Raw genomic sequence first — 16,187 nt, 5'->3', positions numbered from 1 at the left:
GCCACCATGCCCAGCTAAATTTTTTTTGTATTTTTAGTAGAGACGGAGTTTCACCATGTTGACCAGGATGGTCTCGATCTCTTGACCTCGTGATCCACCCGCCTCGGCCTCCCAAAGTGCTGAGATTACAGGCGTGAGCCACCGCGCCCGGCCAGTTTTCTGATCTTTAATGTGTGGATAGTAGTAGAACCTCCTTTATAGGGTTGTTGTGAAGATGTAATCAGACAGTGCATGTAAAAAGCTTAGCACAAATCTAGTACATAAGTATTAGCACACATCGAGTATATAATAAGTATTCAATAGACATTAGTAATTAGGCATTACTGCTATTAGACAATACCAGTGGCTCTCTTATATAAGTCTTTATATATTCCCTATACAAAGGGAAGGGGAGCTAACATTTTAAGTGCCTGCTATATGCCAGGTACTATACTAAATGCTTTCTTATATACTGCATCTCATGTAACCCTCACAACAATTTTGTGAAAATACATATTAGTGTCTGCATTTTATAGATGAGGACATTGTATTTCAGAAAGGTTAAATAACATACCCAAGTCACTTAACTACAGTGGGTTTCTGCTATACCTCCCATTGAAAGAATTCAAAGTAACACATATCTAAGAGGATTAAAAGCTCAAATGGTTTTTACTTTTGTCTGTCTTATTTTACCCCACTCTGAAATTTAATGTCATGGAAACAGATTTCAAAAAAGCCAAAATTTTCCTCAAAAATTAAGATTTTTGCATGTCAAGCCGGGCACAGTTGCTCATGTCCGTAATCACAACAGTTTGGGAGGGCAAGGTGGAGGAATAGCTTGAGACCAGGAGTTCCAGACCAGCATGGGCAACATGGCGAGACCTTTTCTCTACAAAAAAAATGTTTTCGTAAAACAGCCAGGCATGGTGGTGCATACCTGTAGTCCCAGCCACCCAGGAAGCTGAGGTGGAAGGATTGCTTGAGCTCAGGAGTGAGCCATGATCCTGCCACTGCATTTCAACCTAGATAAAAGAGTGAGACTCTGTCTCAAAAAAATAAAAATAAAAAATTGCACTTCAATTATTGACTAACAGCAAACCATAGGAATTCACTAATGATCTTGAGGTCAAACAAAACATTTGGGGATGTTTAAGAGGATTCAAGAAGCATCCTCTTCTCTTACTCTATACTCTGCTTTGAGTTCATGTGGTATAAGACAAAACGAATCACAACAAAGTGACCTGTTTTGTTGTTTTTTTTTTAATTTTTTTCTTCTTTTATTTTTTTTCTTTTTTAATATGAATAATGGAAGCACTGTGGTTTGTCTGAAGTGGCCTGTTCTTAGGGCGCCTGCTGGAAGTCAGTATCCCTCTCAGAACGTTCTTTCTCTTCTCTTTTCTCCTTTCCTAGGGTTACACATCTTTCTGGAATGACTGCATATCGTCTGGCCTGCGAGGAGGCATCCTGATAGAGCTGGCCATGCGGGGTCGAATCTATCTGGAACCCCCGACCATGCGTAAGAAGCGGCTACTAGACAGGAAGGTACTGAATCTTCTGTGAACATCCACGGCTTATGGAAAGGCAAATACCAACAGTACATTTGGGAAGAACAGAAAGATTTGAGCAGTAAGATAAAATAAATATCACTGACTCAGCAGTCCCATTGTCTAAACAGGTTAATTATCCTATAGCAAGAAGGAGACATCAAAGTATCCATAGTCCAAAGAGTTATAGGAAGCTCATGGTTTTGCCTGCCTTCTTTAAGAAGAAAAATCACACTTAGGATACTGTTGATTAAAATCCCCTAAATCTATGGTTATATGGCTATAACATTATGAAATAGAGTATGATGTGGGGAAGGGACTCATATGGGTCAGGTCCAATAACTATTCTGTTTCCTTCAATTTACTGCGAGTCCTTTCCAACCATACTCCTGTATCCATTTTCTTACTGAATTTTTCCACTCGCAACTTCTTTATCATCCTAAGCACTCTACCAAAACTACTTCTTAGGTGTCACCAGCTTCTTTTCGGTCTTCGATTTGTTTTTCTCTTTTTTTTTTTTTTTTTTTTGAGAGTCTTACTCTGTTGTCCAGGCTGGAGTGCAGTTTTGCAATCTCGGCTCACTGTAACCTCCACCCCCTGGGTTCAAGTGATTCTCCTGTCTCAGCCTCCCAAGTAGCTGAGATTATAGGCGCACACCATGCCTAGTATGTGGATTTTAAGTAGAGACAGGGTTTCACTATGTTTGCCAGGCTGGTCTGAAACTCATGACCTCAAGTGATCCATCCGCCTTAGTTTCCCAAAGTGGTGGAATTACAGGTGTGAGCTACCACACCCAGCAAGATCTATTATTTCTATATCAGAATATGTTCTCTGTTTTACCCAGTGCTGCCAGGCATGCAATAGCAGTGACTCTTCTAGTTAATAGATTTTGAAACAGTACATGAAAGTCATAAAATGATCATTTAAAATAAATTGGGATTCTTGTACATTTTGTGGACTGGTGGATTTGTGAATTTTTCTGGGTCATAAATAGTATTAGTTAATATTTATATAATGTTGCTGTGTACCAGGTACTATTCAAAGTACTTTACACTCAATTAATTCCTTGATGATCCTAGGGAGATGCTTTTATTGTTCCCATTTTACAAATGAGTAAACTGAGTAACAGTGAAGTTTACTGACTTGTATGAGATTAAATAGGTAGTAGTTTACAGATTTTGTCAGTGTATGTTGCATTACCTCATGGTAGTAATGTTAATTTGCCTAGCATGGGTAGGAAATGGGTACAGTGTGGTAGTTTGATTAGATTATTTAAACTCTGAGTAACTGGATGGTACCCGTAACTAGTTTTTTTCTGTTTAACATAGAGTTTTTTTTTTTTTCCCCCAAAAAGTAACTTCTGGATATATGGCTCGGGAATTCACAAATCCACTCAGATTTTTACTTTGTTTTAGCGATAGTGCAGTGTCAGACAATAACTTATTCTGAATTATGAAGTCTAACAGCATCTAAATTATCTTCATTATAATGAAAGATAAACCATGTAATATTTGGTGTCATTTGAAGTGCACTTTGTGTATTTATTTGGAAATTAACCACTAAACTGATCATACTGTTCCCTATTTTCATTGAGATGTAATTCAAATGCCGTGAAATTCACCCTTTCAAGGTGTACAATTCAGCATTTTTAGGATATTCAGTGTTAAACAACCATCACTGCTGTCTACCCTGAAGGAAACTTCATACCCTTCATATCCATTCTTCTTCTGCCTCTGTCCCCCAGCAACCAGTAATAAGTTTCCTGTCCTTATAAATTTCTTTTTTGGTATTTCAGATAAATGGAATCATACAGTATATGGCTTTTTGGGGATTTTCTTGAGACAGAGTCTTGCTCTGTTGCCCAAGGGGGAGTGCAGTAGTGTGATCTCAGCTCACTGCAACCCCTGCCTTGTGGGTTCAAGTGATTCTTGTGCCTCAGCCTCCCAAGCAGCTGGAACTACAGGTGGGCACCACTCACCCAGCCAATTTTTGTGTTTTTAGTAGAAATAGGGTTTTACCATGTTGGCCAGCCTAATCTTGAACTCCTGGCCTCAAGTGATCTGCCTGCATTGGCCTCCCAAAGTGCTGGGATTACAGGTGAGGTGATTACACCTCACCTGGCCAAGTATGTGGCTTTTTGCGTCTCATCATTTATTAAGCATAATTTTTTTCAAGATGATTCCATATTGTAGTTTGCATGGATATGCTATATTATGTTTTACCATTTGGATTAGCATAATGGGTATGTTAGATTCTTTATACTTTTTGGCTAATATGAAGTATTATATATATAATAATATACAATGTGCTATGAACATTCATGTACAAGTTTTTGACCCCTATTCTTAATACACAGACATTTTTCATATTGCTTAGTTGAAGGCTTTTTAAAACAACAAAATATACATTGTATATCAAATATTTATTGACTAGATCAGAGATGCAAAGTACTATGCTTGGCTGTTTGGGACACCCATGTTAAGATGATAATGAGGAGTGTGTAATTTTAGCTGTTCCTACACTATATAATAAACTATATTTGGAGAGTGCTTTCTGGACTTGTTTTGTCTAGCTCTCAACTGGTGAAATTGAGCAGTCAGATATACTCGATCTCTTTAGGATAATTTACTATATTTAATATACCAGAAATGAACATGTATGATATTCCCTAACTGAAACAACTTAAATTTTTAATGAGATAGATTAAAAACTATAATATATTGCTATAAACAGTTATAATGCAGCCATTAAAATGATGCTACAGAAAAATATTACATAAGAAAATTATTACCTGTTTATGTAAAATGGAGGAGAGAGCGTATTACAAAAAAGTATGATACAAAACAAAGTATTATAATGTATATGAAGTATTATCTGAGTATAATTGTCCAGCTTATTCATGTGATAAACTGCTAAAATTTTGTGTAAAAGAAGATAATGTTTATTTTTCTGGGAGAAGATACATATTTTTCATATGATTTTTAAAAAGAATCTAATCCAAAAGGCTAAAAATTTACTAATATGTTATAAAATGTCAATGGACATTATCTCTGGGTTAGTGGAATTGCTGGTGATACTCATATTTTCTGTTTTCTGTTATAAATATGTATCATAATTTTAATAAAGTTATGAGAGTTTAATAATGAGTTGATTTTGATTTTTAGTTTTTGGTGTTTGTGGTTATGTGTATGTTTGTACTTAAAGGAAGAAGAGAGAGAAAGCCTACACAGAGCAAGGAGCGTTTCAAGGAGTGGGAGTGAAAGGGCAGTGAAAGATATTAAGAAGATGGAAGTCAGTCATGTACTTGTTGGTTATTTAGGAATTTCAGAATATATCCTGTACTTCTGAGTATTTGATACTTATTCTAAAAGTAGGATTTGCCCTTGAGTGTTGTATTTCTTCTCATTGCTAAGCTTTATAATGTCTATTTTAGTGGAAAATTCCTCTAGCTATAATCTCTTAATGCTGCCAATCTGATTCTCATGATAGTTTTAGAATAATAGTATAATTTTTCCCAACACAACCCCCCCTGGTCTTTCCACATAAGGTGCTAAAATTCCCAGAGGGGGAGAACTTCCAGTAAGGGGTGGCATTTATCTTTGATAATACTGTTTCTTTTCCCTTTTCTCAGCACTATAGTTCATGTCTTCATAGCTAAGAGCAAAGGGAAGATTCTTTTTGGATCATATTAGAAATTTGTGTTAACATTCCTAAGTAGAATGTTATAAACATTTTGGAGTTAATGAAGCAATCTTCTATTCTGAGTATTTTTTACTGTGTATATCTGGCCTTCAAAATAGGTTAAACAGCTAAATTTGGCAGTAAGATCAAGCAACACAAGTCTTCACAATTATGACAGTATTCCCTAAAAACATAATATGTATTGTGAATGAAGTAATGATTTTGTTTTTCACTAATAATTACTCCTGGCTTTAAATTCGCATAATGAAGGCCAGGTGCAGTGGCTCAAACCTGTAGTACCAGCACTTTGGGAGGCATGGTAGGTGGATCACCTAAGGTCAGTAGTTTGAGACCAGCCTGGTCAACATGGTGAAACTCTGTCTCTACTAAAAATACTAAAAATTAGCTGGGTGTGGTGGTGAGTACCTGTAATCCCATTTACTTAGGAGGCTAAGGCAGTGAACTCAGGAGGCAGAGGTTGCAGGGAGCCAAGATAGTGCCATTGCACTCCAGCCTGGGCAACAGGAACAAAACTCTGTCTCAAACAAACAACAACAAAAATTGCATAATGATGCCATTTATGTATTGAGAAGCCTAAGACGGAAGGTTTTGAAAATTGTTAATAGGTTGAACTTTTTTGAAGTATTGTTTTAAACTTGTTCATCGAGCAAATACACGACTACTAAGGGATATCCATATTTCTAGAGGGATTGTTTGTAGCTGTCATCATTATAGTTTCTACCTAAAAAGTCATGGATGAATCCAGAAAGTTGGACTTTGTTTTTTTGTGAAAAATGGGTCCTTTGAAATGGTTCCAATGCTCTTCTATAATATAGTATGGCTTTAGTGATACCTTCTATATAATATAGCATGGCTTTAGTGATTTTCTTTTTACCACTTTGCTGGTATTTCCTAGTCTTATTTGTAATTCTTTCTTTCCTGTACCTCTTCTTTATGTATTGCTATTACTTGATTTTTGTTTTTGTTTTTGTTTCTTTTTACAAGGTCTCACTGTGTCACCCAGGGCGAGTACAGTGGTGTGATCACTCACTGCAGAGATCATTCACTGAAGCTTCAACCTCCTGGGCTCCAGCAATCCTCTGCCTTAGCCTCCCAAGTTCCAAGTGCTTTGAGACTACAGGAACATACCTGGCGAATTTTTTATTTTTATTTTTGTAGTGATAGGGTCTCATTATGTTGTCCAGATTGATCTTGAACTCCTGAATGTAAGCAGTCCTCCTGCCTTGGCCTCCAAAAGTGCCAGGATTACAGACGTGAGCCACCATGCTCAGCCTGTTCAGCTGTTAATCTTAGACTTTTTTCTCTCTTGGTTTTGTGTGTTTGTGCTAGAAATTTCATTCACTACAATGACTTCAATTACTATCTATATGTAAGGCTGATGCCTTCACATTGTTAGCTTCATATCTATATAATCAACAGCTATTAAATATCTGCTTTTAGATATCTCAGAAGTATGCTAAACTAAGCATTTTCAAAAGTAAGCTTGTGAAACCTGATGGATTTCAGTAGTTGACATCAACATCTACTTTTGCTCAAGTAAGTGCCATTATTTATGGCACTTCCTTTTTTTTTCCTCACTGTCTCGCCCATATCCATTCATTCACCAAGGCTTGTTGAGTTTATCTTCTGAGTATCTCATTGCCATCGCACCAATCTAGGACACCATCATCTCTTACATAGGTGATTACAATAGCCTCCACACTGGCCTCCCTGTCTCCAGTTTATGTCATCTCCAATATATTTTGTAAAAATGATACTGTTACTTTCCCTGTTTAATAGCTTACCATTACCTTTAAGTAGAGTCTGAATCAGTGATCTCCAAAGTGGGGTGATATGCAAGATAATTTGCTGGGTGCAGGAGGAAAATATTAGAATTTTTATTCATATTTCTCTTTTTATTTGGAAAACACTAAGGCATTTATATTTAAAAGCTATTACTGTGTAATAGTTATTTAGTCATTCCTTCTTTGCTCTATATGTCAGATGGTCATTTGGTACTAAAGGTGTCCTGAGGGAAGCATGCTTTGTTCACTTTCTGCATGTTTTACAATACTATAATTTGAATGTCCATCTACATGGACTTATGAATTATTTACTTTATGACTCACAAAATACGTAAGTCTGGATTAGGAAATTTACGGAGAAAATCAAGCCAATTGTCTAACTGCAGATAAGATAACATTGTTGTTCAGCTGGTAAGCTATACAAAATCAAATCTGTTCTCATAAATTAAGAAAAATTATTATGCTGATTTTGAGGTCTTAAGTGAAACCTTTAAAATATTCTCATTTTTGTTGTAAGGCATCCTTTCTGCTTTGATAGCCGTTAAAAATAAAATGTTCAAACTGATGTTAGAACTAGATCTTTGAATCTCTCTATCACACAATGTTAAGATTTTCAGAAATAATGAAGCATATTCAGTTATCCTTTCATTTAAAATATTTGTGATAACAAAGTTTTATACCGTAAATCAAATTGAAGCCAGGAGTTTGAGACCAGCCTGGTCAACGTAGTACGACACATCTCTACCAAAAAAAATAAATAAATAAATTAGCCAGGTATGGTGGCCTATGCCTGTAGTCCCAGCTACTTGGGAGGCTAAAGTGGGAGGATCACTTGAGCCCAGGAGTTTTGAGGTTTCAAGCTTGCAGTGAGCCATGATGGCACCGTTTTACGTCAGCTTGGGTGACAGTGCAAGACTCTGTCTCAAAAAAAAAGCAAAGCATTTATTTTTAAAATCTCATAATCATGCTTATTCTTGTCCTGTAAATAATTTTAAAATATATAGTAAATAAAAATAAAATGTAAAAATCTTTTTCTTTTACAAGTATTTAAATCCTGGAAGCAAAATTTATTTTTAAGTCTGATTTACTGATAACAAAACAGAATTTACTGAACTTTTTTGAGTGGAATAGCAGTAGTAAACCAGATGACAAAGGAAGTAATTTCAAAGAGATACAGATAATAGAGTTTGTACTAGTTTTCTTGGAAAGTACTGTGTGTCTTATGTTTAGTTTTTAGCCATAATTGATGGGCACAGTGCAAAATGGGTTGTTTGGAGATAACACTGGCTAATGAAACAATATAAAATGATCTAAATTTAATTCGTATTTGTAGGCATGATATGTTCAATACCAATTCATCAAATGTGTTCAAAACCAAATTCATTATTTGAAAGAAAGAGTATTGCAAAGGTGACAGAAGCGGATGTTCAGGATTTCACATGTAATCATTAGTATTTTGAGGGTTTCTGATAGTCTCACCTGAGGTTGCTAACATTAAAAAGCTGCATACAAATGATAAAATATGTTTACTTGGAAAAGTTGGATGAATCTGTAGTAAAGAAGGTAGTTCACATACCACTTCCAGCAATGCCATAGTTTGATGTATTTAGGAACAGGATAGTGATACAGAAGACTAACTCTCAGACAAATAAGGATAGCAAAGGAATTTTTGTTACAGTTTGATGAGCACATTGGTTTTGCTAACATGACAATGATAGGAAATAATTTATTTTTCAGCTTCATTGCTGACAAATACAGCTCGCTCTGAAGTATGTAACACTTGCAAAGGGTTACAATATCAACAAATGTGGTTTCGAGTTTTGCTTTACTTTTGTAGGAGTATATTCTAATTATGCAGGCACAGTGTAAGAAAAACATGCTGAAGCTTGTACCAGAATGTAAATCAGCGTCCTGCTGCTTTCATTGAGAAAGTCTTGCGTTGTCAGCTGAACTACACAGTGTTCTTGCTATATCAGCTGAATTAACAGTATAGTTCACTAAAAGTGTGAATTAACAAACACTAATTCATTAAATTTGAGGTTTCTAAAAAATTACATATTGTAGTTTGGGAGTTGAGCTGTTACCATACGCTAGGGTGTACATTGGTCTTCAAAGTAACCTTTCAGTCAAGAGTATTTGAACTTTGGGATGAACTCTTGGTGTTTTTGCAAGATAAGAAATGAGTTCTGTTTTGGTTGCTGTGTCACAAACTTTTAAAATATGTGAGTTAGACTTACTTGTCTGATAGCCTTATTCTTTTTTTCTTTTTTAAGTGATCTTAGCTTTCCATGCAAAGAAGGAATGTCAAAGGCTTTCCAATGGCAGATAAGATCAGGTAACAAAAATGAAAGTTGGATATTTGAGGAGAAAGTTACCTTAGCTTATTGTAAAAGGTTCTGCGATATACATTTGAAAAGGTTACAAATTTGATGGGACACTTTTATTTTCTATCAAAAGAAAATCCATAGGTAAGAAATTCGTAGACGAGGAATCAATTTTTTAAAACCAAAAGTCACTTTACATTTAACTGTAAATTTGCTGGATAAATTTTTCGAACTGAATACCAGTCAGTAAAAGATTAAAAACAAATTTTGAAAAGCAAATTTTCTGCATTTTAGATAAAAGTTTTTAAAAATGAATGAGCTTGCTGAAATTGCATTAAAATCACTCCTATTTTTGTCCTTTGAGACTATTTTCTCTGAGTGCTATTAAAACAAAACACAGAAATAGTTTAGATATACATATTCCTTGTGAATATCATTGTCATCAGTCCAACCTAGATTAATTAACAAATGTGGTAACTGGCTTCCAAAACAGCCCCCAATGAACCCCACCTCCTGATGTTTACACCTTGTATAATCCTCTTACATGTTATGCCATATTGATATGTGTGAACAATAGGATAAGGTCACTGTGATAGTGTGTCACTTTTGAGGTTGTGTTATGACAGACACTGCAGTTTCTGTCTGGGTTGCTCTGTCACTTTGTCTCTGGAAGCCAGCTGCCATGTAATGAACTGGCCAACAGAGAGGCCAACATAGTGAGGAACTGAGGCCCTTGTTATCACTCATGTGAGTGAGCTTAGAAGCAGATTCTCCAGCCCAGTTTAGCCTTCCAATGAACGAAGCCTCAACCAATATCTTGATTAAAAGCTCAGGAGAAGCCTTGAATCATGATCACCCACCTAAGCTGCTTCTACATTTCCTGACCAACAGAAACCTTGATAGGTGGCTCACGCCTGTAATTCCAATTCCAGCACTTTGGGAGGCCAAGGTGGGCGGATCACGAGGTCGAGAGATCAAGACCATTCTGGCCAACATGGTGAAACCCCATCTGTACTAAAAATACAAAAAAAAATTAGCTGGGTGTGGTAGTCTGTAGTAGTTCCCAAGCTACTTGGGAGGTTGAGGCAGAGAATTGCTTGAACCTGGGAGGCGGAGGTTGCAGTGAGCTGAGATCACACCATTGCACTCAAGCCTGGGTGACAGAGTGAGACTTCGACTCAAAAAAAAAAAATGTGTGTAAGTTTGGGGGTAATTTTTAATGGAGTAATAATACAGCAAACTCATTTGTTACATTAAAACCTTTGAATACTGACATGTGCTGTTAGTTCAGAGGATATGAATTGGTGTTCAAAGAATTGCTGTTTTACTTAGAACTTTTGATTCAATTAGAATTATGGCATGACAAGATTATCAATGTGGTAGCAGTTTTCTGTATTAATTGCCTGTATGCATGCCTATAGTGGAGAATTTGCCACTTTCTGTAATTCTTTTCTTTTTTTCTATTTATAATGTTATGGGTCTGAATCTAATAAAACATTTGGACTTGTGTTTTGTACGACCTTTTAAACTTTTATTTTTCCAGCAGTGCATTTTTATTTTACTTTATAAAAGTATTGGTCCATGAAAGATTGGCATTTTGAAAAAGGAGAGTGGTTTTTCAACACAGATAGTCTGGGAGATCTAGGCCAGGCACAGATGCTCACACCTGTAATTGTAGCACTTTGGGAGGCTGAGGTGAGTGGATTGCTTGAGCCCAAGAGTTTGAGACCAGCCTGGACAACATGGTGAAACCCCGTCTCTGAAAAAAATACAAAATAATTCGCCACGTGTGGTGACCACATGCCTGTAGTCCCAGCTACTCAGGAGGCTGTGATGGGAGGATTGTTGGAGCTCAGGAGGTTGAGGCTACAGTAAGCCATGATTGTACCACTGCATTCCAGTCTGGGTGGCAAGAGTGAGACCCCATCTCAAAATAATAATATGGGAGATCTGTCCTGTCATAGTTCTCATAGTATCTGTCACTGACCTTATTTTAATGATCATCTTGCTTTATTATTATATTCCCTCTTAACTGAAAGCTCTATGAAAGGTAGAGTCCATGTGTGTGTTTGCTGTTACATATTCAGTATCCAGAACAATGTTCATTACTTAGCTACTCAGTAGATGTTGGCGGAAAGAAATAATGTTACTTTCACGTTTTTTCATTGTGTTGGAATAATGATTAACTTCTACAGTTATAAATAAGTTGCTGTTATAACCATATGTCCTTGGGGAATGTTAATTTTTTTAAGCTGAATGGAAAATATTCTTGGCATTTTTCTTGTTGAATACTAAGGGATTTTTATAAAATGTTTATATTTCCACAGCACAACCAGTGTATCTGAAGAAGAAGTCTCAAGTAGATATCCTCGAACAGATAGAAGTGGGTTTCCTAGATATAACAGGGATGCAAATGTTTCAGGTAATCTGGTTTCAAATAGCACATTGGAAAAGAAAATTGAAGATCTTGAAAAGGTATGTATTATAAGTTTTTTAAGATTGATGAAATTAATATACCATTAGAATTCTTTTTTTAGTTTCATAACAACTGAGTGAGAAAAGAAATAATATTCTTTAATATTTACTATGTGCACTTCTATTCTGCTAAATGTAACCTTTAATATATTACAGTCTGTGTTTTGAAGTTAGAAGTCTAAGCTGGCAGTATATACTACTGTGTATTTATTATATTGTCTGAACAGATTTTCATTTGCAAATTACAGGAGTAAATCTGAGTTAGGTCCATCTTCGCTATTTGAAACAATTTTATATAAGAATGTGCTTGTTTAAAAGTGTATTTCAGTACAATTCAGATGACTATTGGCATAAATTTATTAAGCATAGGGTCTCAGGTTTGTGCCATAGACATTCAACCCTTAAAAATAGTAACGGCGTTGAATTCTTTCGTAATTATTGAAAATGTGTTTTGTTTTACTTGAGATTATTCTCTATAAAAGGTCTAATTTATATGTTATATAAAGAAACTTAATTTTTCAAACTTGTTTCTATTTTGTAACATTTATGATTATTTTGAGGTCACATTTCTAAGTTTTAGCAATAGTTTCTTCTTAGAATTATTATTATTTCATTTATTTATTTTTGAGACAGAGTTTCACTCTCATTGCCCAGGCTGGAGTGCAGTGGCGCAATCTTGGCTCACTACAACCTCCATCTCCCAGGTTCAAGCTATTCTTCTGCTCCAGCCTCCCAAGTAACTGGGATTACAGGCATGCGCCACCAAGCCTGGCTAATTTTCTTTGTATTTTTAGTAGAGACGGAGTTTCAACATGTTGGTCAGGCTGGTCTTGAATTCCTAACCTCAGGTGATCCACCTGCCTCAGCCTCCCAAAGTGCTGGGATTACAGGCATGAGCCACTGTTGCCAACCAATTATTTCATTAATTTTAAATTGAAAGCTTTAGACAATATGTAATCTAATAGTTTTGAAGGGAGTTACGCAGAAGGGTTTCTTGAGTTCCACAAGAGTTTAGATTGAGTAGCTAATAGTTGGCAGCAGCTAAGGGTTATGGATGGTTGGTTGCTCTCTGGGAAGTTTAGTAGGAAAGAAGCCAAGTTCTGGGCAAGGCCTTTTTCACTCTGCTTCCCTTTTGCCCCCAAGGTGGCTCACCAAGTCTGATGCTCTGGATTCTAAATAAGATTTTTTTGAAAAAGGTGTTGCATTGTTTAAAGAAAAAAAAATTAAAAATCAGTAATCTATTTTAGTTTCTTCTTTTAATCCTTTATTAGTTAACTGGCAGAGCCAGAGGTAAAATTTAGGACCATTGTTTTTCTGTTTAAAGTTTCTGTTGGGCCCTCTCCTTTTCTTAAACTTCGTACTTTAAAAAAAAATTAACTTTGAATTATTTCAAAGAGGATATCCATTAAGAAATTAGGTAGTTCATAACTTATAGTGGCGATAAGCTAAAGAAGTTAAATCATAGGCTGGGAACAGTGGCTCACGCCTGTAATCCCAGCACTTTGGGAGGCCGAGGTGGGCAGATCAGTTGAGGTCAGCAGTTCAAGACTAGCCTGACCAACATGACAAAACCCCATCTAAAAATACAAAAATTACCCAGGCATGGTGACACGTACCTCTAATACCAGCTACTCAGGAGGCTGAGGCAGGAGAATGGCGTGAACCCAGGAGGTGGAGGTTACACTTAGCCAAGATCACGCCATTGCACTCCAGCCTCAGTGACCAGAGGAGGACACTGTTTAAAAAAAAAAAAAAAAAAAAAAAAAGAGGTTAAATCATTGAGTCTATTCCATTAGTTTTGTCAAAGACTTATATGAACATAGGTTTACTCAGGAGCATCCTAACAGCTCCTATAGTCCCCTCATTCTCTGATTCCTTTTGTGGTGGGATCTTTGTTCCTTCACCAAATACCTTAAGGGATTCATTGGAAATCTTCATGTGTGTAATACATTTTACCGAACTTGGCAGATGTATGCCATTTAGGAAGATTATAAATGACCACTTACTTCTTAATTACTGTTCTGTAATTGTATCTACCAGGAAGTAGTAAGAGAAAGACAAGAAAACCTAAGACTTGTGAGACTGATGCAAGATAAAGAGGAAATGATTGGAAAACTCAAAGAAGAAATTGATTTATTAAATAGAGTGAGTATTTTACCATATTTCAGATTTGGATGATTTTTTTGGCAATTGGATGAAAGTATATAAATATGAAGAAATTATTAATTGCATTATTTACTTTGTGCTTTTGTTAGTGAAATACTAATTTGTAGTAATAAGAACTATTATTTTCTTCCATAAGCTGATTTCCTTTGGGCGGTTATCAGTTTAGTTCACTTAATTTTATTCTTTTGGGGATAGATTGATTTATGGATTTGTTCTGTGTTTTGTTAAAGTCTGGAGGTGACAGGCACTTGGTCACCACCATATGTAAGGGCACTGGCACAGAATTGCCTCAGGAAATAACTAAAATTGGCCAGGCACTACAGCTCATGCCTATAATCCCAGCACTTTGGGAGGCTGAGGAGGGCGGATGACCTGAGTTCAGGAGTTTGAAACCAGCCTGGCCAACATAGTGAAACCCTGTCTCTACTAAAAATACAAAAAAAAGAAAAAGTTAGCCAGGTGTGGTGGCAGGCGCCTGTAATCGCAGCTATTCGGGAGGCTGAGTCAGGAGAATGGCTTGATCCCAGGAGGCAGAGGTTGTAGTGAGATGAGATCACACCAATGCACTTCAGTCTTGGGCAACAAGAGCACGACTCCATCAGAAAAAAAAAAATAATAACGAAAATTGGTACTTTTATTATTATTATTATTATTATTATTATTATTATTATTATTTTGAGATGGAGTCTCACTCTGTTGCCCAGGCTGGACTGCTGTGGCATGTGATCTCGGCTCATTGCAAACTCTGCCTCCCGGGTTCAAGCGATTCTCCTGCATCAGCCTCCTGAGTAGCTGGGACTATAGGCACATGCCACTAGGCCCAGCTAATTTTTGTATTTTTAGTAGAGACAGAATTTCACCATGTTGGCCAGGCTGGTCTCAAACGCCTGACCTCAGATGATCCACCTGCCTTGATCTCCCAAAGTGGTAGGATTACAAGCGTGAGCCGGCATGCCTGTTCCTAAAATTGATACTTTATCACTGTAAGAAATTCTGTATGTCTATGTATCTTCACCACTTTTTTTCTCCAGTTATACTTAATGCATCCCCAACTTTAGCCTAAGCTCTATATTCTTTGTAGCTAGCTCTCCTTTTTGTTTTCAGCCCCAGAATTTATTTGTTGCTTAAGAAGCAGTTATAATTGTTTATTAGGTAAGACTGATGAGAAAAGACTCCGTAATTTTGCCTTTTAGAAGGCTTTTAGCTAAGATGGAGTAAAGAATAAGTCTGCTCAGGGAAAACTTTAGCAAATCTCCTATCCAAATTTCTACCACAATGTATAAGCATTCCCTTTTCTCCACAGCCTCATCAGCATCTGTTGTTTTTAAACTTTTTAATAATTGCAATAATCTCAACTCCAACCATGAAAGAAGAAAAAATAGAGAAGCTTCATTATATGCAGGCTTGTCCTAATAAAGCTCTGAGGCATTAACTATAGGTTGTAGATGAGGACACTGGAACTCAGAATTTAACTTGCTCAAAGTCATTTAGAGTAATCAGCTTAGCCAGTATTTGACTTCAGGTATTTTAAGTCTTTCTACTTTTTATGGACTGCTTTTCATCTTAGGTTTCAACACAAGTACTCCTCTATTGGTGCTAGAATTGATCTAAGAAATTCTGCAAATTCACCTTGTATTTTAGATACAGGGGTTACATGTGCAGATTTGTTACATGAAGTATTTTGTGATTATGAGGTTTGGAATACAGATCCCATCGCCGTGGTAGTGAACATAATACCTGACAGGTAGCTTTTTTAAACCCATACCACCTTCCTCCACCCTTTAGTAGTCCACAGTGTCTGTTGTTCCCATATTTATATCCATGTGTGCTCAATGCTTAGCTCTCTAAGTGAGAAGATGCTGCTTAAAAACAGGTTTTCTGTTTTTGAGTTAATTTGCTGAGGATTCTGGCCTCTACCTCCATCTGTGTTGCTGCAGAGGACATGATTTCATTCTGATGGACACCTGGGTTGATTCATGTCCTTGCTATTGTGAATGGTGTAGCATTGAACATACACATGCATATGTCTTTGATAGAATCGTTTCTTTTGTGTATATAGACAGTAATAGGGTTGCTGGGTCTAATGGTAGCTCTGTTTTAAGTTCTTTGAGAAATCTTCAAACTGCTTGTTATAGTGGCTGGACTAATTTACATTCCCACCACAGTATATAAGCATTCCCTTTTCTCCACAGCCTCACCAGCATCTGTTTTTT

At 36.5% G+C, this 16,187-nt stretch overlaps 1 protein-coding gene across 2 annotated transcripts in view; it reads left to right on the top strand.

Annotated features, from left to right (window-relative positions):
- Positions 1-16,187, top strand: part of PAWR (pro-apoptotic WT1 regulator) — a 99,574-nt gene that overhangs the window by 78,050 nt on the left and 5,337 nt on the right. For both annotated transcript variants that reach the window (XM_017543460.2, XM_037743833.1), the window contains exons 5-6: positions 11,661-11,808; positions 13,849-13,953. In XM_017543460.2, coding sequence (XP_017398949.1) covers positions 11,661-11,808; positions 13,849-13,953 — 253 coding nt within the window. The remainder of the gene's footprint in view (positions 1-11,660; positions 11,809-13,848; positions 13,954-16,187) is intronic.

Source organism: Cebus imitator, unplaced genomic scaffold (genome assembly GCF_001604975.1).
Source record: "Cebus imitator isolate Cc_AM_T3 unplaced genomic scaffold, Cebus_imitator-1.0 Scaffold156, whole genome shotgun sequence".
NCBI lineage: Eukaryota > Metazoa > Chordata > Mammalia > Primates > Cebidae > Cebus > Cebus imitator.
This window is presented reverse-complemented; position numbering and strand designations above follow the sequence as displayed.